Source organism: Acomys russatus, chromosome 24 (genome assembly GCF_903995435.1).
Source record: "Acomys russatus chromosome 24, mAcoRus1.1, whole genome shotgun sequence".
Classification (NCBI taxonomy): domain Eukaryota; kingdom Metazoa; phylum Chordata; class Mammalia; order Rodentia; family Muridae; genus Acomys; species Acomys russatus.
In genome coordinates this window covers 17,725,188-17,750,096 of record NC_067160.1, presented here as the reverse complement: position 1 = coordinate 17,750,096, position 24,909 = coordinate 17,725,188, and the positions used below count along the sequence as shown (strand labels likewise).

Below are 24,909 nucleotides of genomic sequence, written 5' to 3'. Positions count from 1 at the left end.
AGTGCGCCAGCACACAGTGCTCTTTCATGGTCTTTGCATGGGTTCCTGCCCCCAGGTTCCTCCCTTGAGTTCCTGCCGTGACTTCCCTGGATGGTGGATTTATAAGTTGTAAGATGAAATAAACCTGGAGTTGAGTGTGGTCGCAGTGTTGTGTCACAGCAATAGGAACCTTAGCTAGGACACCCTCTTTCCCATCTCATCATAAACACCAAGAAACATTGCAGATGACACTGTGCCTGCCTAGATCTGGGTAGACTCACCAACTTCTCATCCTGAATTAGAATTAGGAAAATGCTGTACCTCTCTTAGAGCAAAGGAAAGGCCTTCAAAATTGTTTCAAGGTTGCTCTGGAGCCTTGCATACTTCTCCAGAATTTGGAAGTACTTTGTCCTACCACCTGACATTACATTCTCTGGAGGTAGCTTGATGGCTCTGTTTCACATGCCATGTAGAGTTGTGGTTATCTGTATATTTATTTCATGTTGCCTGTTAACTGGAATTTATTTTTAGAAAATCATCTGTCCAATTTTGTTTTTGTTTTTTTGTATCTAGCACAATGTTTAATACTCATTAACTCTTGTTATTGGATTAAATTGATCTTGTGCCTTTGTAAATGCTCACATATTAATAGCAGTTATGTCCACTTTCTGCTTTCCTATAATTCTGGGCAGTTAACTAGCACCTATTTCCACCAATGTTATACAAAATACCTTCATCTGCATGGTATGCAGATGCTACTGCATCTGTTAGCATCATATTCAAACAGACCTCACAGGCTTGATTTATTCTAACTTCCAGAGCAAACACAGAATGATTACGGAGGAGTGTGCAGTTCCTCTGTCAGATTCCTCACAGTCCACCTCCACAGCCCGCCACCCAGAACTAGCTACTAGTCAGCCCACATCCTGTGATCCAACTAGGCAAATTGCCTAGGTGTGCCCTCTTTCACAAAGGTGCATACAAATATCCACGTCAGCTGACGGAGCCGGTGGCTTTCTCTTACCACCCAGAATATCAGGGGGTGGGGAGCTAAAAATGAAAACAACAACGGCAATAAACCCTCCGTAATCCTCCATAAAAGTTTACAGCCTACTGTGGAAATAATTTTCGATTGGCCCCGGTGTAATTATGACTTTCAATGCAAAGACTTGTTTCTTTCCTTGATGCTAAATCATGGCTTCTGTTGTATTTCCTGAAAGTCTTCTGTGCTCATCTGCTCATTACTTGTGCCCCTCTCCTTTCTGAAGACAGAGACCAATGGTAGACTCTGGTAGTTTCTGAATACTAGCCATCTCCACAGCCCCACTCTCTCATGGTTGTAGAGTAAGAAATCGACACCTCTCACGTAGACTCCAGTTTCTTGGCTTTAACTTACTACATCTAAAATCCAAATTTAATTCATAGATGTATCCTTGTATGCAAGTTTGAGCCTGAAAATGAAGAAACAGGACATTTTAAATGACTTCCTGAAGAGGAAATACAAATGAAATAAGACTTACTATCTTTCTCAACCATGCAGTAACAAGCAATTGAAAAAGAAGTGCCAAGTTGGCAGCGTTGTACAGGGTTCTGGAGGTGGTGAGTACGCTGTGTACGTGTTTTAATAGTGGTGTTGAGCATAAAGAAAGTTCTCGTTGCCAATGTCAAGCGTGTATGTAGTACAGCGTGAGCCTTGAACGAACGGTATTGTCCTTTTTCCCACTTATAAAATTTAAGAGAAATGATTTTCATCCTTTTTCAGATCAAGTGACATGGAAAAGTTTAAAAAAATTAAGAAACAGAATTACTTAAAAATGTATCTCTAAGTGCAACTAAAATACTCACGGACAACGCGCCTTCTCTGGGACCTAGAACTTCAGTGTCTTCACCAGATTTCTAATTGAGAGTTGTACTGCCCAGCTGCTGGAAGGACTGACTTGAATTCAGTGCTGGCCGTTTTAGTGAATAAAAGGTACCCGGATCAACTTACCCTTGTGGACAGACAGGCATCTTTCAAGGAACATCACATAACCGTGCTCAGCATCCAGTGTTATGCAGTGCTAGCATTCAGGATTTAAACCGAAAATTCACACATGTTGTTTGCTTTTGGGGAAGAGGTAAGAATAAGCAGTGTGAAGGGTGTGTAATCAGTTTTAGGAGCCGACATCAAGGACAGAAAGGCTCTGATTTAGTGATGTTCAAAGTGATGCCAGTTGTACCTGCATAGAGGAATGGAGGTTGGGGTTTGGCCTTGGTGATCAATGCTTGCGACTTAAACGGTACTTGACTGCCAACCCCCAACCTCTCAGTCTTGAATAGGTTTCTGTTAATTTTTTCTACATCACCACATTTTAGGGAAAAAAAAATTGACATGATGGAGTCTGTATATTATCATGAAACACCTGGCAGGTATGTCATTCTATAATTACTGATTTATGCATATAGGAAGCTCAAACTAGTACACAGGGGCTGGATATCATCGCAATCCTCCTTACTGTCCTTCGCAGTGAACCATGGCTATGGCCTTCCATCCTACTGAAGGGGAAGGAAACCCAGGCTTCCTGAGTTCTTTCTTTCTCAGCTGCTGCCCCTTCGGCTTTGCCTGTGGATGTTCAGGTGGTGTGTGTAATACCATGATGGTTTTGGTAAGTACGCTTTACTCTGAGAAATAGAAAGTGAAATGTGGCCAAAGCGTATACTGAGAATGGAGAGAGCTTGGGCTCTCCGTCCATATTGGGAAAGCCACCTACTGAGCTCCCTGTTCTACGCATTTTGTGACATCCACCCATGACCTGGGCCCTAGGTCTAGTTTGCCATTTTGGAAAGTCCCTGTTTCTTCACAGTTGCCTAGAACAGACCTGATTGTAATTTTTGCTTTGATAAAGGAACAGCTCTCTAAAAGAAAGCAGAGCTGCAGCTGTTGAACTCATGCACCCCTGTCCCTAAACCATGACCATCAGGACACTGAAGCCATTGGAGCTGAGAGAAAAGAGGCCTGCAATCAGAATTCCAGGTCGGATTGAGAGAGGCAGAATAGACAAATAGGAAACTCAGTAGAGTGGTTGTGTTTGCTTTAGTCCATGGGCTGTATCCAAATCTATCTATAGGTCTTAATTTCAGGGTTTTATTGATTGAGAGTCTGAGATCAGGAGTGAAATGAGAAGGCTTTTGACGTATCAGGGTAATAGAAACATGAAGATGTGTGATTATAAGAATTGAAACAAAAATGTGAAGAAAAAGCTGTTAAATTTTAAAAGGAAAACACACACACACACACACATGCACAAACTAATAAGAGCAAAGCAAATTCCATTTTGCATAGTAGCTTTGAGACAAAAAAAAAAACCCCACATTTTTTTAACCTAATTTTATTTTTTCCCTAAGGGAATCAGAAAAGAAAACTAATTTGGTTATTTTTGAAGCATGTAGTAATAACAACTGATAATATACATTCAAATACACCAGTCAATACACCAGATTTCTAGAGATATTGGAACCTTGGAGTGTATACAAATTTATGTTGAAAAATACATGTCTAATATACATGTCCCTGGGACATCTAGGAAATCCCAAAAGTTAGTAGTAAATCAGAAGAATTTCACTTTTAGTTTGTAAAATATATAAAAGATTAAAACACTTGACAAAATAGAATCATTACAAAATTACACAAAAGAAATCACAAAACAACTGGGTGTGATGGCATACACCTATAATCCCAGCACTTGGGGTGGCAGAGGCAGGCAAATCTCTGTGAGTTTTAGGCCAGTGTGGTCTACAAAGTGAGCCCAGGACAGCTAAGGCTACACAGCAAAACCCTGTTTTGGGGGGGAAAAAAGAAGAAAGAAAGAAAGAAAGAAAGAAAGAAAGAAAGAAAGAAAGAAAGAAAGAAAGAAAGAAAGAAAAGAAAAAGAAGAAAGAAAAGAAAGAAAGAAAAGAAAAGAAAGAAAGAAAGAAAGAAAGAAAGAAAGAAAGAAAGAAAGAAAGAAAGAAAGAAAGAGAAAAAAAATCACAAAAGAACAGGGGATGTTAGACTCCAGGTTGCCCACCTACACCAGAGAGCTGTGTGGGTTGATGGAAGAGCACAGGAAACCTCTATTTGTTTTGCCTATTTCTTCAGTACTGAGAATTAAACCCAAAGACTTTTTGTTTATTGAAAAAGTTCCCAATTTGAACAAGGAGAATGAAAGTTTTACCTTTTTCTGAGTACTGGGAATTGAACCCGTAAGTCTTTTTGTTTAGTGAAAGCTTCCCAATTTGCATACAGAGAATCAAAGTTTATTCAGGGGCCAATGTTCCCTGATATCAATTCAGTGTCTATAAAAAATATAAATTGTTCTATTTTATGTGCATCTGTTGCAGAAATTGTGGGGGTGTCTCTGTGACCACCAAGGCCAATATAGTAATGACCTGTGGGGAGCCAGGAAGTAGTTTGGTTCAACACAATGAAGTCATTGGTTTTGTTTCAAACTGCTGGAGGCTGACAATAAGTTATTTTAAGCATATTTAAAAACAACACAATTTAATGAAAACTTTTCTGGTGATAATTAACACAACCAACTGTACACACATGCATAAATCTCCTTGAAGAACAAAGTAAGCTAAGTAAAGACTGGATGTGTCTACATTGAAACTCTGCAAAGTCCATATGACATCTTCCATAAAGACCGGTGCTACAGATTGTTGTAGAAAAACAGTCTTATGATAAGGGTCTTGGGGAGGCTCCAGGGTGGACTCCAAGCAGATAGCACAAAGGTCAGCAGGCTAGAGTGCATGTTGACTTCCAGCCTTCTGGACAGATAACAGGTTATGCATTAGTTCTTGAAGAAGCGCCCTGTGAGCAAACGTTCCAGGCTCCCTTAGTGCTGATCTGCGAGCCCAAGGACCTCTGTGTGCCTCCTGTAGAAACACCCAGTTCCTCTGTGCAATTGTTTTGCAGGTTTCTTAAGCCATTGACAACCAGACCAAACTCTTTATTCATCCTAGGTCTTAGCTCTCTTTCCTAATTTGGGAGCACAGACATCTTTAGGGGGAAAAAAATACCAATACCTTCTGCATTCTTCTTAGCACGTTTTCCTATTTTATAATTACACGTCCTTATAAAACATGTGACGCTTTACTCTCATGCTGAGTTGTTTCCCCTTGTTAGATACAACAAACAGATGCCTAAGTATATAAATCTTAAAATTTCCCCTAACGTTTTAGTATTTTAACTTCTTTAGAATTAACCAAGACACTGTCTCAAAACAAGCAAACAAAAAGAAATAAAAACATTAAAAAAAAAAAAGGAAGAAAAAGCTGTTAGGAATAAATATGCTGTAACTCTCTAAAAAAAAGTAAAACAAAGGTTTGTGTATTCTTACATTATAAGAGCCAATCTTTTTTTTAATTAATTAAATTATTTACTTATTCACTTTACATCCTGACCCTAGCGCCCTCCCTCTTCCCCCTCTCCCCCCCTCCTTAGGAAAGGGGAGCCCCTCCCTAAGAACCGACCTGAGCACATCAAGTGTAGTCAGGACTGAGTACATCCTCTTCCCCTGTGGCCTGTCCAGATAGCCCCACAGCAGGGGAAGTGACCAAAAAGAAGGCAGCAGAGTCCATGTCAGACACAGCCCCTGCTCCTCTTACTAGGGGACCCACACATAGCCTGAGCTGCCCATCAGCTACATCTGTGTATGGAACCTAGGTCCAGTCCATGCCTGGTCCTTGGTTGGTGCTTCAGTCTCCATAAGCCCCTCTGGGCTCTAGTTAGTTGGTTCGGTTATGACTTTTCTAAGTTAGTCTGCACATGGTATATACTCACTTATAAGTGGATATTAGCCCAACATAGATGTCCTCTGAGAGACTCCACCCAGCAGGGGATTGGGGCAGATGCTGGGACTTGCAGCCAGACTTTGGGTGGAGCACTGAGAGTGTTATGGAAGAGTCGGGGGGGATGGAATGACCCAGAGAGTTCAGAAGCCCCACAAGGAGACCATCAAGGCCAGCAGATCTGGACCCAGCCGCCCGCCCCCAACAAACTGTTACACCAACCAAGGACAGCACATGCAGTAAAACTAGACTCCCTGTTCAGATATAGCATATGGACAGCTCATTCTCCGTGGTTGTGGTGGGAGTGGGGACATGAACTCTGGTGCCCCAATTTGATTGCTTCCCCTTGGTGGAGAGACCCTGTGGGCACACAAAGGAAGAAGATGTAAGCTATCCCATGAGACCTGATAGGCTGAGGTGATATGGTGGAGGAGGAGAGCCTCTTCTGTCAGGGTCTCTTCCCCTAGGAGAGGGGAATAGGGCAGAAGAGGGAGGAAAGATGGGAACGCAAAGATAAAAGTGAGAGGATAGCAATCAGGATGCAATAGAAATAAATTATAATACAATTTAAAAAATAATCTGAGTTAAGAAATTAACCTGATTTCTCCTCCAACTGGAAAAAGTTAGAAGCACTTTGTCCTTTAAATTGTCGTTACTTAAATGGTTTCAGAAACCCAGCACTACAAAGATCTAATTCTACATTGCTACAATAAAGGTTGTTTTTGCCATGTATGGGTCCGGGTGCAGCTCTGAATGTATGTTTGATTTGTGCCTATGGCATGAGTTGGCAACCTAGCCAATGAATTAAATCTGGCCTACTGCAAATTGTTTTACAGCTTAGGAGATGCAAATGAATTCTATATTTTTAATTATTGCAATTTAAGTGATTCTAGGTATATACTGAGTAACAACTTTGTTGTTTTTTTTTTTTTTTTTTTCTTGGTGGTTCATTGGTTTTAAAATATTTACTGATCGACCTTTCCAATTAAATCGGCCAGGGCTTGGTCTAGGGGACAATGTCATGGACCCCAATCTCTTGATTTTAAGAGTTATATTTACTCTTCGTTCAACTGTTTTTCCTCTTTCTACTTAAAACAAACAAACAAACAAACAACTGGTGTTTTTTAGTACAAGAATCTAATTTTTTATTTTGGTTTTAGGCTTTTTTTTTCTTCAGGTCAATGGAGGTAAATTAAAAGATTTGGTGCAAAATATTAAAAAGTCAACAGTTGTCCTTGCCATATATTTTAGAGGTAAAGAAGAAAGTACTAAATCTTTCCCAATTTGAAGACATTGGTCCTGAGTTTATGCCAAATGGATTATTTCCTAATTGTTTGCTTCCATCATGAGATGCTTTGGTCACCAGTTTGCTGCAGATGTTTGCTTTGAATGTCAAATGTATGATAGCTAATTGTGGCTGTCAACAGGACTATCTCCAGAAGCAGCTAAACCAAGGCACATAAGTACATGTGAGGGTTTTGTTGTTGTTGTTGTTTGGTTGCTTGGGTTTTTTTTTTCTTTTGGGTTTTCTGAGACAGGGTTTCTCTGTGTATCCCTGGCTGGCCTGGAACTCACTTTGTAGACCAGGCTGGCCTGGAACTCAGAGATCTACCTGCCTCTGTTTTCCAAGTGCTGGAATTAAAGGCCTGTGCCTCCACCACCCAGAGAGGGTTTTTTCTTGATTGGACCATTTGAAGTAGAAAAGGCCACCCTACATCTGGGCCACACCCTCTGGTGACAACCCACATAAAAGATCATGGAAAAAGAAAGCTTTTGCTTTTTGCCCACTTGCCCTCACTCCTGGCAAGTTCAGTTTATCCTGCTGCCGCGACATTCCTTAGCTGGTATTAGAACCCACTTCCTTGAGGTTTTGATGTGGATTGAAGGCCAACCCAGATGTCCAGCTTCTTGGACTGAACAATCATCAGATCTTGGCACAGATTATCAGATCAGGACACAGTCATTGTTGGACTAGCTGGACCACAGCCTGTAAATCACTCTAAAAAAAAAAAAATCTCCTTTTGAAATAATTAGGCTTATTCTATCAGTTCTGACCCTTTAAAGAACCCTGACTAAAACAGAATGTTTCCAAGAGGGAGCCTGCGTCATGAGCTGATTTCCCAGTGAAGCAAGTAGAACAGTTGTGGACAGCCAGAATAGGAGACGTGCATCTAACAAGAGCAGCCAGGATGGGCACAGAGCCAGGAGCAGAGGCAGCTCAGTTTGCGTGCTTGCTTGTTTATTTTAACCTATTTGTTAAGACATAATTTACATAGCATGAAATCCATCTGTCTTGACAGTACAATTCAGTAATTTTTGGCAAATTGAGCGTCATACCAACATCACCATCCAGGTTTGGAACACTACCCAGAAAATGTAAATTGTCCCCCATTTGCTAGCACCCCATGTCATCTTTGACAGCTAGTTCAAGGGAAACGCTATCCTAGCTTATTCTCTCCATAGACTTATCTTTCCTGGGTGTTGCATATAACCATCCAATGTGTGACTGTGTGCTGACTTCTTTCACCCACCATGAAGCTTTTGAGTCTCATGTTTCCTGTTTCATCTATCAGTACTTGTTTCAAAGGCCACACCTACCTTGTTTATCCATTCTTCATTGGTTGGTGTCAGCTATTATTTCTGTTGTTGAATAATAGAGCGCACAGGAAAAAAAAAAAACCCACAGGCTTTAACATCAGACCTTGTAGATGACATTTTCAGCTTGGCTCCCGGCTCCCATGTTACTCCAGTCAAGCCATGGTTGTTCTCTGTGCCACACTCCCTCATTTGTCTAATGGAAAAGAACAACTTTGGAGAATTGTTCCTATATGCTAAGTGGAATTACACATGAGAGTGCACTCAGCAGTGGCTCTGTCTGTCCTTAGTCGACTTTTGGTGTTAAGAATGCATGTTCAAAAAGGATGCCAACAGATATGTTATAATGGAAGGGATCTCATGGAGCCTCAACCCTTGGCAAACAAACTGCAGGCAACTGAGGAATGCTGAGAGCAGTGGGGGAAATAGTCTTCCTCAGAGAAGAACCCCTTAATTGGTTATACAGTACCAAGTGGTCAGCCTTGAAATGATACACATGTGTAGAACACACACACACACGTACACAAGTAGCTTTGTACAGACTTAACAAGTTAAATTTACATACTTAGAAATATCAGAAATTAAAAAGAAGCTGTAAGTTTGAGGGAGGGAGTTCTCCTTGGAGAGGTTGGGGGAAAGGAGAAAATATAATTATATTTTAATTTCAAAAACAAAAAGATACAAAAATAAAGAATGTTGCATGTTTAGTAACAGAAAAACAATTCTGCAACTGTTCTTCCAAGCTGGGTGTCAGGGGTGGGGCGTAGGCATTGAGAGCGCCTGAGAATCCTGCAGAGGTCTTCCTTGGAGGGGAGGCAGGACTTAAACAGTTTAAAATAGAGGTCAGGGAGCAGTAAGCCCAGAACTGGTACCTCAGTGTGGGCTACTGGAGACCGAAATTGGGATCATAAAGATGGGATTTGCTTCTCAGATGCCGTAAGGGCCAGAATTGACCTTATAGTTCAGAGTCCTTTTCTCAGGAATATGTCTGGCTAGCCACAGGCAAAACTTCAGAGTTAGAAAGCACTTCATACAGTTGAGATGTAATATGAATAAATTAATAAAATATATTAAAAAAAGAAAAACACACAAATAAATAAATAAATATAAAGAAAGAAAGAAAGAAAGAAAGAAAGAAAGAAAGAAAGAAAAAGCACTTCATAGAACATGCAGGTTTAGTTATTTACCCTTTCAGCAATAAGCCCTACTTTCTTGGGGTGGTTTTCAGAAAAATGTGCCCGCCCTATGTCCCTTGGCAGTTCTGCCCTGATTTCACAGACTTTAACATTAAAAAGCTTTTAGAACAGCAGGAAATTTCACTACTCTCAGTCATACAGTGTGGGGAAATGCGTGTGTTACTACACTACCCACTGTGTTCTGAATACGTATGAATAATTACACAGAACCGTGTGAGATTCAGTTTGCTATAGGAGCCTGTTAGTTTGAAGTACATAGCATGTGTGGTGTAGGAAATTTCTGAGTACTTTGGTAATTAATTTGTTTTCATGATAATATAGCATCATTTAAATTCTCTTAGTGTCTGATCTGCTATAACTCATGTTTTAATTTTCTATCTGTGAGCACAACCCCCATTTCTTGTATCATTGCTCCCTTTTTTATACATGTTCAGATTAAAAAATAAAATAAAATGAAAGAAAACGTGATGGGCTACACCCATGAAATGTCAACAACCCGGCTTGCTAAACAAGACCTGAGCAATTCTTTTTTCTTTTTTTTTTAATATTTTTTAAAGATTTATTTATTATTATGTATACAGTGCTGAAGAGGGTATCAGATCACATTATAAATGGTTGTGAGCCACCGTGTGGTTGCTGGGAATTGAACTCATGACTTCTGGAAGAGCAGTCAGTGCTCTTAACCTCTGAGCCTTCTCTCCAACCTGACCTGAACAATTCTAACACCAGTTGATATCCTAAGGTAGGTAGGAGAAGTCCTCACCCCTAGATGAAGAGTTACAACCAATTAACAGCTGCTGAGAGAGGGGGAACTAGGGCCCATGGATGAGGCTCCTGATCAGTATCAAATACCAAATGGTCAGACCTAGGAAAACACTCATGCAGGCAACATGGAGCAGGCCCAGCAGGTTGTATTTATTTGTATGTATTATGTAACAGCATTGGTTGAGGACTGAGGAAGCTGTGAATTTGGGAGGGTGGCAGGGAAGGGACAAATGTGGGAGGAGCACTAAGGAGGAGAGGGAGAGGGAAGTGAAGTAATTATACTTTAACTGAAAAATTTTAAGCAGCAATAAAAAAGAAAATATTTTTAATATAGATTTAAACATGAGCATTGAAGGGAGCATACAGACTTTTTTTTTTTAAGACTATTGGGGCTAGTGAAGTAAAGGTGCTTGCAAAAAATTATAAATAAAAACTTTGGCAATATGATAGGCATTTTATAATAATGATTTCCTTTTGTTGCTCATTTACATGCCTTTTTTCCTCTTTCTATTCAAAAAGAAATGTATTACAATACACACACACACAATTATGTAAAGAATCCTGTGGCCTTAAGTTCTTGTCAGGTTTCAGATGGCACTAGGCAGCCTGGCCACCCTCTCCTCCCCTCTGCATCAGTTCCTTTTCCACTACTGTATGATTTGGAGCAGGGACCTTAATGCTGTTAGTAACAGCCCCTTTCCCCAGTGACATGTTTACACAAACTTGAAATGGGAGATACATAGAATAAACATCACAATGCAATGTCTGGATTGATCGGGAGAATAGAGTGGAGAAATCAACGTTTGAATGAACAAGGGTAAACTGTACACAGTCCACAAGAACATTATGCCAACAGTAACCATCACCACTGAGACTTATAGCTAGTCATCAAACTTAAGTAGATACATGCCACATGACAACTGCTAAAAACAGTGAGCATTAAGAGCTACTGTTTAGCATGTGCCAGGTGCCACATGTCTGTCCATCTACTTCTGACTGTTGCCTCACTTTCTCCTCATTCCAGTTCATAGAAGTAGTTGTTACTGTCTTCATTTTCAGATCAGCAGGTACTTTTGTAGTGCCACTGGTCCCAGACTGTGTGAGAATTGTGGAAACTGTGTCCCACCCATGTGTGTGAATACAGCTGCCAAAGAGCTAGCCCTGGGCAGAAGATTTAAGATACAGAATTCTCACTCAGAGCTGAAAGATCCAATTAGTCATCAGTCATCAGACATTTAAAGGATATATTAGTGTTAAATCAAGATCTTATGGGGACAGAAGCCTTGGTAGGTAGAGACCAGAATGAACTTCAGAAAGATGGTGGAAAGTTGGTTTGGATAAAGTGGACGGCGTGTGATTACGGCTTAAGGAAGAGGAAAAATAGGCATCATCATGTTCGTTGAGTAGAATGTCATTTGTATAGTCACCACAAAATGGCAGTCACAGGCTAGTTCTTAATTTTACCTTCCTCCTTTCTGATCACATGCCTTTTCTCAAACTGTTTCATGCCTTTTCTGTGCATTGAAGTGTGCTCTAATTCTGCAGAATTTGGGAGGCCGCCTCCGGAGGCAGCACTGGGTTTGTGTCCTTGCTTTTCTCACTTCCCAACTGTGGGGGTGATGCCAAAGCCTTTGTAGCTAGGAGAGTCCCAACAGAGGGTTAATAGTGAGGTCTAGCTAAGTGTCTGTGCCCTTAGTTCAAAGTGTGGTTTGTTAGGCTATACTAGTGCCCTTCCCTTCTCTTCTCAGGCTGAGAAACAATGTGGCTGTTCTCAATCCTGCTTCCTTGTCTGTGAGAGTTCTTGTTTACTTAAAAAAGAAAGAAAGAAAGAAAGAAAGAAAGAAAGAAAGAAAGAAAGAAAGAAAGAAAGAAAGAAAGAAAGAAAATGAGCTAAAGTGCTATCTTAGTACTACATAAGTGATAGAACAGAGGTAATTTTGGGCTTAACTGTTTTTAATGAGGCCCCATCTCTTAAGATTTTATAAATATTATTAGTTGCATATCTCTTAATATCAAAACAATACTGTCTGTAACAATGAATTTAATGTTTCCCTCTATATTCCCTGCTTTTACTAACACAATTTCAGAATTCATCTCTTGATTGTTGTTAAGTATTTTATATTATCTCTCAAGAACAATAGGTTTAATTGGACAATAAAATTTATGGAAATTAGGTATACATATGTCTAAGTTTCTACAGCCTGTTTTATCCTCAAATTATATTCTTTGAGCTCTTAATTTATATTTGGTATCTTGGTGGGTTTAAATTGACTGGAACTACTTGTTCTAAAACTGTCAATAATGTGTTTTGTTTAGCTGTAGATTTATAGAAAGTCTTACATTTGTCATGATACAATAACTATTGTAAATCATATTTTTATTTTCTGGGTGTATTTGTTTTACACACAGAACAGCACACCTACCATTTAATAGAGTAGCACAGTTTCAGAACCCTTGATTCTGAGAATAATTTTCGAGTTCCTTTATCAATGAAAGCAACCTTGGCTGGCTGTGGCTTTCCTTGATCAAGAGTTCCCATTTTTGGCATTTGCTGGTGTAAATTAAAGACCATGTGGAAATTTTGTCCTTGACAATAACTTATTTTTACTTGATTTGTGTGTTGTCATGTTTTGTTTTCTTGCCTGAATACAGAAGGATTCTTTATTTCATTTTAACTATGGGATTAACATTTTTTTTGTCTGAATGTGGCTTTGAATTGGTATTATTTAGGACATAATTTCATTCTCTCTCTCTCTTTTTTTTTTAGTAGTTTTTTTTTTCAAATGTGTGTTTCATGGTTACTTCTATGTTAGTTTGTCACTAATAGTTCTTAGAAACCGTTATAATTAGATTGTTTTTTCCTGACTCCCAAATCTACAGTCTTTTTTCCTCTGTTAATCTCTTGGGATTGCTCACCATCTGCCTCAATGATTGAATTTCTTCTGTGTGTATCTTTCTCTTAATTAATTAATTTTTTATTTAACTTTTTTCATACAATGTGTTTTGATCGTGTCCCTCCCCCAGCTCCTCCCAGGTCTTCCTCATGTCCCACCCACACACCTTCATGTCCTTTCTGCCTGTTGGTCATCCCTCATCCCATGTGGGCGATAATTCCTGGCTTCATCTCTCAGAATCTACACACCCGCTCTTTAGTTTTCTTCACCTATAATCTCCTTTTACTCCAACAGTCTTTCAAAAGTTGATTTATACTTTTGTCTTTCTACTTTTGGTTTTAGAAGTCCTGTCTCTTTTTTTCCATCACATCGGGAATGCCAAATATTTTCTGAAAAATGACTTCAAAATTCCTGAAGGAAATCATTCTGGAGAGTGTTCTGTGGTTCATGCTCTTTGCTTGCTAAGCTCAGTACCATTTGGTAGATTCATGTCAGTATTTAGCTGTTAATCTTGGTGCTGGGGTGCAAATGATCTCTTCAGTTCTGCTCACAGAGAAGATGCTTTGGCCCTTGCTCTCTGTCCTTTCGTTTCTTAGTAAAGGACATCTTTGAGGTCTCTGACTTAGTAGCAAGTTGACATTTGTAGGCTATGACCTGCTTTCAGTAGACTGGAAGATTTTCAAATAAATTAGGTATCTCTAATGCCTCGTTTTCTGTTGCTTTTATTTGTGAGCTCTGGAAATGCTCCAACCTCCAGAAATGCAACATTTTCAAAAATCATCTATGTCTGGAAATCTTGTCTGTATCTAAAACCACCGGGATGCTAAGCACTTCCCCTTGTTTCTAGCTGCAAAGGAAGTGGCAGCCCCTAACTGGTGAAGTTGGGGGACTTTTTCCCGCTGCCTCAAAAAGCATAGGTTAGGTCTCTAGGCAAGGTGGCCAAGAGTGTGGAAAGGTTGATATACAAAAAGAGGAAGTTAGGGAGGGGGGATGGTGGGGGGGGAGGGGAGGGGAGTGTAGCTGATGTTCTTGCATCTTTTTAAAAAATTTATTATTATGTATACAGTATTGTCTGCTTGTAGGCAGAAGTAGACATCAGGTTACACTATGTTGTGATCCACCATGTGGTTGCTGGGAATTGAACTCAGGACCTTTGGAAGAGTAGGTGGTGCTCTTAACCACTGAGCCATCTCTCTAGCCGATTCCTGCATCTTTTAAGGCCCATCACTTGTTTAATGTTACCTCTAGTCACTTAAAAAAGTATGTGTATGTGTGTGTATATGAGTGAGTGTGTGTGTGTGTGTGTATGTGAGTGAGTGAGTGTGTGTGTATGTGAGTGTGTGTATGTGTGTGAATGTGTGTGTATGTGGAGGGACTATGTGTTTGTGTGTGTGTGTGTGTGTGTGTGTGTGTGTGTGTGCGCGCACACACACATGTGTGCATGGGGGTAGAGGGGCAGAGGACAAATTAAGGTACCATCTCAGTAATGCTGTTTCTTTGAGACAGGGTTTCTCCTTGGGCTGGGACTAGCCAATCAAGATGGGCCAAACTAGACCATCAAGCTCCAGAGGCCCCTGGTTTTCAATTCTGTTCCGAGGTTTGTTGAATTCTTGGTAGCACTGGGATTACAAATACAGAACACCATGCCCAATTTGCTTTCATGGCTTCTGGGGGTTAAACAACAGATCCTCATGGTTGTAGGCAAGTACTTTACTGACTATCATCCTCTAAGGCCTTTGTAAAATCTGTTTGCTCTTTTTTCTGTTATAAGACGCCTTCCCTGCTCTTGGAAGGCAGCTAAAAGCCATGTCTTCCTGGGTGTGGTTGTATGCCCCTTCTCTTACCTCTTCCTGAAGATATTTTAGTGAAAGTCTGAGGGGACTGCTCAACAAGCTTGCAGCAAGCAGTTAAAAACAGTAACTTACGTGAAACTTAATAAGTAATTTTTTTTTTCATTTTGCAACATGCTTGAAGGTTTTTTGCTCCCTGCAGATATTTTGTGGAAATAAAGTCTGCCTTGTAAATATTCATTGCAACTTGTTATTCAAATAAGGTAGGTAGGCATGAGTGTTCCTGTAATAGAACCCGTGTCTTATGAAAACTGGGTCATGTTAGTGATGGAATAAAATGCAGGCATATAAATGACAGTAAGAATTCCAACGACTTCTATAAAAGTTTTATTATACATAAAAGCTGTCTGATCACTGCCTACTAACAATAGTCAGAATTGAAACAGATGTTATAAATCATTTACTAGAGCAGTTGAAAATTCAGTTGTCTCCAGAGGCCAGAAAACTAAAGCAAATTCTTGAGGTGTGCTGGTTCAGTGTAATAGGGAGAGAAAGGCACTGAAGTGAAGGTTACTCTAAAAGTGGCCCAAGCCCTTGACTACCATTATGGACTGAAGCTACTCTCTTACAGAGATAGGACTGAGGTCAAGGGAGAGTGACAGATTTGTCCAAGATGAAAAGATTCTGTGGTCTTCTTCATCAGAACTAAATAATCTGCAGGGTCCATTCAGGATAAAATGGGGGGTTGTGGTTCAATATGGTGCTGGCAAAACACTGTATTGAGCTGAACCTCATGGAACTGTCCCACATCCAGGCTTGGTTTTAGGTTCTGATTGAGAATTTGTAGACTAGATAGAAATAAATGCACCGACACTCAGCCATAACCATGAAGGAAGCTGATCGTGGGTGTGGGTGAAGGCCAGTTTTGCTCTTCACACTGTGTGAGTGAGCCAGCAGTGCTCACGAGAGGACTTTCGCATGAGGGCTAGCAATACTGCTTTTCCGTTTCATTAGGAGGTTTTTTGAATTACTCCTACTTCCGTCAGTTTTTGCTGTCCCTGCTCAAATTCAGATTTTTGTGAGTTACCTGTTGAAGGTTTTCGACCCTGAAGTTCAAAGTTCTTCTCTAGGTTTGTTCTGCCTGAGGTTCTAGAATGCTGGAGAGTGGGCAAGCCCGGAAGTGTCTCTGCCTGTGCAAGTCTTCAAGATGCTTGTGCCTGCTGGTCATTCTTAGGTAGTTGTTAGAGGTCTTCTACACTCCTTCCCTCCTGAAAGCAACTCCTGGTTCCTTCAGATAATTCTACATACCCTTTGAAGCATCTGCTAACATATGTCACTCTTACTCTGCTTAAAATGTTTAGGTGGTTTGCAAACACAATTTGTCTTCGGATGATAGGAAGTTTGTCTCTTTCTCTCTGGTGTTCATCTTATAACCTTTGGTGTATACCACCTTATAACCTAAGGTTCAGCAACCTAGTGACTGATGAATACAGTTGAGTGAATCCTGACCGGTGTTTAAAAGCATGACACTCACGTTCAGAAAGTACAAGGATGGTTCAGAGTGCAGCTGCTTTCTGCACAAATTGTGCTGGCTGAGTTTCATCCCTGGGCCCACACACATTTGCAATGCCAGACATGACCACAGATATAAACACTTGTATACACACGTGCAACCGGTTGTGGACACAAGCACATGCACCCTTTTGAAAGTTTACAAGGCATACAAGAAATGAAATTAGGTGTTGAGTCCTAGGGTAAGATGCTTTTGGTAAATAAAAAATTTAAATACCTTCCTTTGGTGAAGTGCATCCCTCCGTGTGTGCTCAATCAGAGGAAATGGACAAGCCGGGGAAGAGAAAAGGCAGATGGGCAAATTTGATAACTTACAGAAAGAAAAGTCATGAATAATGATTAATATTTATTTCCTTAAAGCCATAGCAGGAATGATTGTGTTTGACTAGCAATTTTCACCAAATTCATTCCTTGGACTAAAGAAGCAGAAAACTTAATTAATTTTTTCCTCACATATCTCAAATGTACTGTGAAATATTTAAACTGAAAATATCTTAATTTCTTTAACTTTCTACAGGTGGAGATTTTCCTTTTACCTCTATGTATTTAGCTACGGAGTCCGGTTCTTGAAAAAGGTAGGCACTGCCAAATTACTTCATATAATTCTTACATGACAACAGGCCTATATTTAATTTTTAAATATGTGACAATATTTTAAATACTATAGCAGGCTTCCCTATAATTAATTGCACATTTAAATTTGATTATACAAGTATATTTACATAAAGTTCATTTATTAGCATGTCTGAATGCCTTGGAAAGCAGTTAGCTTCTGCAGTACAGATGTGAAGTCTTCAATGTACTCTGTCTAGTTATTGCTTTTTTTGCATTAGAACTTAGACTGTCCAACTGATGCTATGAACGCGCTTAGAGTTTCTGCATTGCATGTCACATGACCTGAAACCCCTGTTTGCTGCAGTACTTATTATCACTGTAGTCCTTGACAGCAGAGACTGCAGTTCTAGTGTCTTGATTATTAATTAACAGGGTAGAAACAACTGCTGGTGGTAAAGTTTTTTAATGCCTGTGTTGTCTTTGTTCCTGGCTTGCCACCTGCCACGTGAACTGAGACTCATTAACCTGTGAAAACGTTTCTTCATAAAGTGTAGTCATCTTTTGCCTGTTGGCTGCCGTGCTTATTGTACAACTGGTGAGGCAGGGTGCTCAAGTTCAAGACTCAAGAGGATTCATCCTCTCATATTCTTGCATATACTAACAATCGAAACTTGGCATAAAATGGAAAGGTAAAAGTACCTTGTACTATTAACCTCCAGAGTAATACTATTGTTTGTTTATTACAAAAAATAATCTCTAAAGTAGGACATAGGCCAAGTAGCACGCTAGTAAATCTTATAAATACTGGCATGAAGTTTTCAAATATGTTTTGTTTTTAAAGCCTGAATTATCAAATGTCTCCCTGTTGAATTGCTCTTGTAAAAGGTGGCCACTTTTCAGGGGTAAAGCCCTTTAGAATCACTTTCCACTGCTTTTTCTTTCCTGAGGTAACTGTGCATGTTCTTTGTATCTTAACAGGATGTGTGAGCCAGGGCCATTTGTGTACATTTAAATGGCTGAACTTCACACTCTTGATAGAGAAATTTGCAATCAGAGTAAACAGTCGTGGCAGAAAGGGCTTCCTTTGAACCCTTATATTTGTGTTTTCAGACCTAGTGAAGAGAATTGAGTGTCAGGCATTTTATGCTTATATGGAAGGGATAACTGTAGGCAGAATCTTAGCTCCTGTGGAACACTGGCCCTACATGGACTGTGGAGTTCCTAACAGCAACAAGGATTCGGACTTCATGCTTGCTTCTGTAGGTAAGAGATTTTGATGGTGGGAGCCAGGACCCACTCTTTTCTGTCCTGTCCCCAGTTTGTTGGGTGGTTTCATTTGTCTCTCACGTGGTAAGTGTGGCCAACTGACACCACAACAGGAAGCACTTTGACATAGATGTAGTTCATTCTAGCTCATTCTGCCCCTACACAAGCTGATTGGCATGAAAATAGCTTTTGTCTAGACTGAGCAATTAGGGATGGAAGGCCAGTGGAGCATGCAAAGCAGGAAAGAGACTTGTCAATAGAATGCTTGCTAGGGAACCTTTTCTTTTTTCTTAAACGTCACCATTTTTATACCAGTTTCCTTTTAGGAAATAACTAGTGCTTTAGAAACAGTGACATGTTCTGGTTGAACTGACTTGTGTTGAAGTTCTTTCTTGAGTGCTGACTGAACAGCACTCATCTGGAGGAGCTGCTGGGTTTGAGCCTTTGTTTAGCTCCTTCACGTGAAGCAGACGTGTGTGTCAAATCTGTGCTGTCAAAATATCTGTGCACGACTTTGCACACATCTTGTCAACCCTCAGTTTCATGCTCAAGGAAGTGCAGTGCCACGAAGGTAGCTAGCACACTGAAGGTCACACTGAGGCTTACTGAAGGCAAAGTACAAAGTACGCACACTGCTGTATCATACTCCTCACTTCCTCACTTGCCAAGCGGCACGGTTTCCACGTGACTTCGTTCTTTGGTCAAGTTAACTTAATTGACTAAACCAAGTCCTTATTCTAGCTCAAATAACCTTTAAAAACTTAAGTATTTTAGTTTTATGAACTTAGAAAAGACAATATTATTTACCTGTTTTTTGAACCAAGAGAGGAAAAAACTGTGGATGCAGCCTCAAAATTAAACTGAAAATTTCATAATATTGTAAATATTTTAACAAGGAATCAGCACATTTTATCAGCATAACCCTGAGTTGACCTTTGTGCTTAGATTTTTCTAAATAATAAGGTAGGAAAATTCTCATAATCACTGGGCAATGAACTAATTTTTATTCCAGTATTGAAGGTGTTGATTATTCCCTGGCAATCTCCACTGTCCACTTTCCCTCTGTCCACACCTAGGCCAGACAGGTGGCTATAGCCCATCTCTTAGGACATGAATGTTCTCTCTCTAAAAGATTTGGCAAGTCAAGACTAGGAGGCATTTAACTTACAGAAATCTAAGTAAACTATCATGTGGGGTTATTGCTGGGGTAAGAAATACCTCAATAGTCTGAAGTGAGCGTACCTTAGTGTCTCTTGATTTATTGGTGTTCTCCACAGGCAGCTCTGCCCACACATGTGAAAGGTGGAGACAAACAAAAGCATTTGTAAAAGAATGCCTGGGGTGCTCTGAAGGCCTGCAGCCTACTCACACAAACTGACACACTTTCAGGGGTCCTAAAATAAACCAAACCGTTGCTCAGCATGGGTATACACTTGTAATCTCATCCCTGAAGAGGATGGAGTGCTAATGGGCAGTCTGGGCCATTCTTTTTGTTTGGCTGATTGGCTTGGATTTGGTCACTTTTAGATAGAAATTTCTGTTTTGCCGAATTTAAAAAATACTCTTAAGTTCTTTCTTTTATTCTTGAAATGTAATATCACAGGAAGGTAATACACACATACACACACACACATATATGAGATATAGATTAAAATTTTTCTTATAATCTCCATGTTAGGATAATTTGTTTCCAACTTTTAATCATTTGGTACATTTTTATAAAATTGTCCACTCTGTAAACACACATGCATATACCTAAATGGAAAAACTGGCTGAACGTGTCAGGGACCTGATAGAGAGAAACCTCAATCAGCATGGTAAGAGTTACTATATTATTTTATAAAAGCTTACTCCTGGGAACCACGAGGCTATGTAAATCAAAGTAGCTGAACAGCCAGCTGTGGATCAGCTCCATGCAGTGACTGAACAGCTAGCTATATGGACCACCTCCATGCAGTGACTAAACAGCTAGCTATATGGACCACCTCCATGCAGTGACTAAACAGCTAGCTATATGGATCACCTCCATGCAGTGACTGAGCAGCTAGCTATATGGATCACCTCCATGCAGTGACTGAACAGCCAGCTATATGGATCACCTCCATGCAGTAACTAAACAGCTAGCTATATGGATCACCTCCATGCAGTGACTGAGCAGCTAGCTATATGGATCACCTCCATGCAGTGACTGAACAGCCAGCTATATGGATCACCTCCATGCAGTGACTAAACAGCTAGCTATATGGATCACCTCCATGCAGTGACTGAGCAGCTAGCTATATGGATCACCTCCATGCAGTGACTGAACAGCCAGCTATATGGATCACCTCCATGCAGTGACTGAACAGCCAGCTATATGGATCACCTCCATGCAGGGACTGAACAGCCAGCTATATGGACCACCTCCATGCAGTGGCTGAACAGATAGCTATATGGATCACCTCCATGCAGTGACTGAACAGCCAGCTGTGGACCACCTCCATGCAGGGACTGAGCAGCTAGCTATATGGACCACCTCCATGCAGTGAAGAGCTTGCCTCTGAGTGTGAGTCGGCTCACTGCAGACTGGACCTTTCCTCAGTGCTACCCTGACGGTAGTGCTGGCAAGGAAGTGCTAGCACTCAGGGTCAAGGGATTTCTGAATAGAACTGAAAAGCACAGTGGAGCCCAGGAAGCTTTCTGAAGAGGAGATGCTGGCCAGCCAATGTCCCTGAGGGAAAAGCTGCCCCCTTTGATGCCATGGAGTAAAGATATGTCACTGGCAAGATAATAAAAACTGAAAATAAAACAGGATAGACTAAGTTCCATCTTCCCCTGCAGCTTTCCAGCCTCTTAGTGTTCCTTAGAAGTCAGGCTTGGCAAGACACTGGCACTATGGAGCCAGAGGTGTGGCTTACAGAATCTAGCCCTGAGCTGAGAACCCCATCTGGGTAACCAGTCTATCCTCACTTTCTGTGATGTGCTCTGGTGATATACTGCACCTTACTATTAAAAGAATACACTGTTACAGGGGCTGGGGAGATGTTTAAGTAAAAAAAAACCAAATGCTTATCCCGTAAGCCGGGACCTGAGTTTGGATCCACAACACCCATATGAAAATCTAGGCGTGCGTGCAGGTGCATTCTTACAACCCTATCCCTGGGGAGGCAGAGACGGTAGCATCCCTTAATTTCACTGGTCAGCTAAACTTGCAGAATCAGTGAGGCCCAGGTTCAATGGGAGACTTTGTTGCAAAATATAAAAAGGAAAAGGACAGACAGACGAAGACGATTGACATTGACCTCTGGCCTCCACATGCGCATAGACACACGTGCCAAAACACGTACACGCTGTCAGGAGCATGCACACAAGCATACAGCACACACCAAAACATCTGCTGGTTGGTTGCTCTCTCTTGCGTCAGCTCTATGACTAACCACTTAAATGTGCAGTTGAAAAGTGTTCTGGACTCTTCCCACTGCCCGTGTCCTTAAGTTTCATCAGTCTTACTTGAGTCATGGTTTTTCCTTTCATGGTGCATGTGGCCATGGCATAGCCTGCTGGCCCAGCATATGTAACTGTTCTCTTTTGCTTATTGGTTGACTTGAAATGCTTCTGAAATAGAAGCAGAATTGTCATGTGTTTGTCTACTTGAAGGTGAAAATAAAATTTGACCAGTTGTTAGAATGAGCATCCATTTACCAGTGTGTTTTTGTTTTTGTTCTTGTTCTTTTGAGGCATGTGTGTGTATGTGTGTTACTTTAAATTTTTTGAAATTGCTTGGGCATGGTCACTTATTTAAGGAAATCTGAATTTTATTTTTAACTATGAAAATGGCCCATCATGTGCTTGTCTCAGACATGCACTTGAAAGGTTGGGGAGATGTCTTCATGGTTAAAGAGCTTGCTGTGCATATGTGAGGACCAGACTTGGTATAACATGTTCACAATCTAAGTAATTCCACAGTGAGGTGGGAGGCAGAGGCAGGATGATCCGCAGAAACTGACTGGCCGGCTACCTGACATATAGCACCACACAAGGAGGAAACAAGGAGGAAAGTTGAGAACCTGAGGTTAGCCTTTGCCTACTAAATGCATGCCATGGCATGTGCCTGCTCTCAGCCAAATGAGTGTGGAAACCCAGCATGCACGCACTGTGCATGTGTGTACGTGTGCGCGCGCACACACACGCACATACACACACACACAAGATTTTTTTAAAGTGTGCGTGTTTTATATTACTAGCATTGGGAGAAGGGACCTTAAAGATCAAATGTCCCAAACTTCTCATTTAGGAAAGAAAACCAATTTCAAAACGGTAAATTGATGTGCCCAAGACAGAACTGGGAGCATTTTTAAGTTCTTTGCCTAAGCTAAAGGAAAGTTAGAAAGCAGCTTTTCAAAAAGGTAGCAGTTCAGGCAACTGTTGCTTTGTCATAGTTAGCCAGAATGAAAAACAATTTGAAGACACATCAGTGGTTCGAAGGGTTCATGGTTGAATTGCTAGCTTCTGCTTGGCCAGGCACAAGGAACTTGGGCTACATCCAGGTGCAGTTACATTTTACTCTCTGAAACATCTGGTTTGGCGCGGGGGGGGGGGGGGGCTCTCATATTTTCCCCAGAAAATGGGAAAATGATGCTTGCTCAGAGATCCCCAACTTAAGAGTGTGTGAGAGGCTTTGGGAACTCTTACAGGCTTGCTCAGCCTTTTGACATCACAACACAACATGGCCATGTACAAGTTTATGCTACAGAACCATTAATACACCCTTACACACGCACACGCACCTCATAGTGTTTTAAGTAACTATGATTTTATGTTACATTTCATTCATAGCTATCCTGGATTACATGCACCATGGCTTGGACTCACCTACATGCACTAATTGTTGCTGGTTGACAGTTGGACTCTGCATGGGATTGTGATTTCCGAATATACTGTAACCTCTGCTCAGGAGAAGTGATGTGATGTACTGCTGGGGCCTCCTACTTTTTGTGTCTGTGACTGGACCCTTCCTATTAGGCTTACACATTTTCTGGAGCAAAATTTCAAATCAGATGTCAGTGCGGCTTCTCCTGCCTTTTCCCTCTTCCCTTCCACCCAAGAACCCTCTGACACACTCCTTTACCCAGCTTGTTCCTTCCGTTTACCCTACTCCATTTTCCTTTCTTAGTGTCTGCAACTCACAGTCCCAACACAGGGAGCTTCCTGAGGAGTGAGAACCTAAGGATACTGTGCTGCAGAGAAGGAGTTGAAGAGGACCCTGTAATCTTGCCATTCCCACAGTACCCTTTCTATCTCCATGACTTATTCTACCCCTAATCAGCCTTAGGACTATAGGCAAGTCCCCCAATTACTCTGCTATTTAATTGTTCCATCTCTGAACTCAGTCACGAAGTCTAACACAGCATTTCCAGCTTGTATCTGACAAGTCAGTGGAGAATTTGACAGTTATGGTAAACTGACCCAGTCTGCTTAAAAAGCAACCTGATGATGTAGAATAATTATCAATATGCTTATAAATTTTGACCTTAGCAATTCAACTCCAATAAATTCATGCTGAAGAAAGAATTATAAAGATCTTCAATTATGTAAAGTTATTAATCACAATGAAAATATTATCAATATCTATATGCATATAATAAAAACCACAAAACATTTAATGGCCTTAATATTTAGTATCAACAGAATTATCGCTACATTATTATCAAGAACGGAGTAGCATGCAGTTCTTTGAAAATAAATTCAAGCTAGCTGTACTTATGGTCCTAGTAAAGTGTTGAGTGAAACTGTTCATGTGTATTTGTCTAGAGGTCACATACATAAATAAAGGAAAGGACAAGGCTGAAGGAGCCAGTGAAGACTTATTTTACAAAACAGATATATGGATAATGTTCCTACATTATTTAATACATTATTATTATTATCATCATCATCATCATCATCATCATCATCATTATCATTATTCAAGAGCTCTAAGATGGAAGAATAGGAATGAAATGACTATTATAGGAAAATATGGCATTATTAACAATTTTGATATGAGAATATAGAAATTATAAGATGGCTTCCATTAAAATGACAAAGAAATTAAAAGGCTTAGCCTACTTCCCAATCACAGGGTCTTTAGAACCCACATTAACCTGCAGGCACAGCAGAGTACATCCCAGGTGGGGAACATGAAGGCATAGGCACCCCGAAGCCTGCTGTCCAGTTTAACTGATCCATTGAGCTCCATGTTCAGTAAAAGACAGTGTCTCAAGAAATAAGATGTAAATTGATACAGGAAGATATTTAGTGGTAACTTATGAATACACATACACCTGCATATGTGCACCTGAACATACACATACATATGTCCTCACACTTATGCACCTACACACACGCATGTGTCTACATATATACATACCTGTACATGGCTACACATGCATGTGTCCCATACATATACACATTATGTGTACACACATATAATGTTTTGTTTAAAAAGTCTAGCTGTTCATATTGCCC

General features: G+C 40.5%; 1 protein-coding gene across 2 annotated transcripts in view; it reads left to right on the top strand.

The window, feature by feature from the left end:
• The window catches only part of Cers6 (ceramide synthase 6), a 254,092-nt gene that overhangs the window by 115,618 nt on the left and 113,565 nt on the right, over positions 1-24,909 (top strand). For both annotated transcript variants that reach the window (XM_051166944.1, XM_051166945.1), the window contains exon 4: positions 17,120-17,177. In XM_051166944.1, the coding sequence (XP_051022901.1) occupies positions 17,120-17,177 (58 nt within the window). The remainder of the gene's footprint in view (positions 1-17,119; positions 17,178-24,909) is intronic.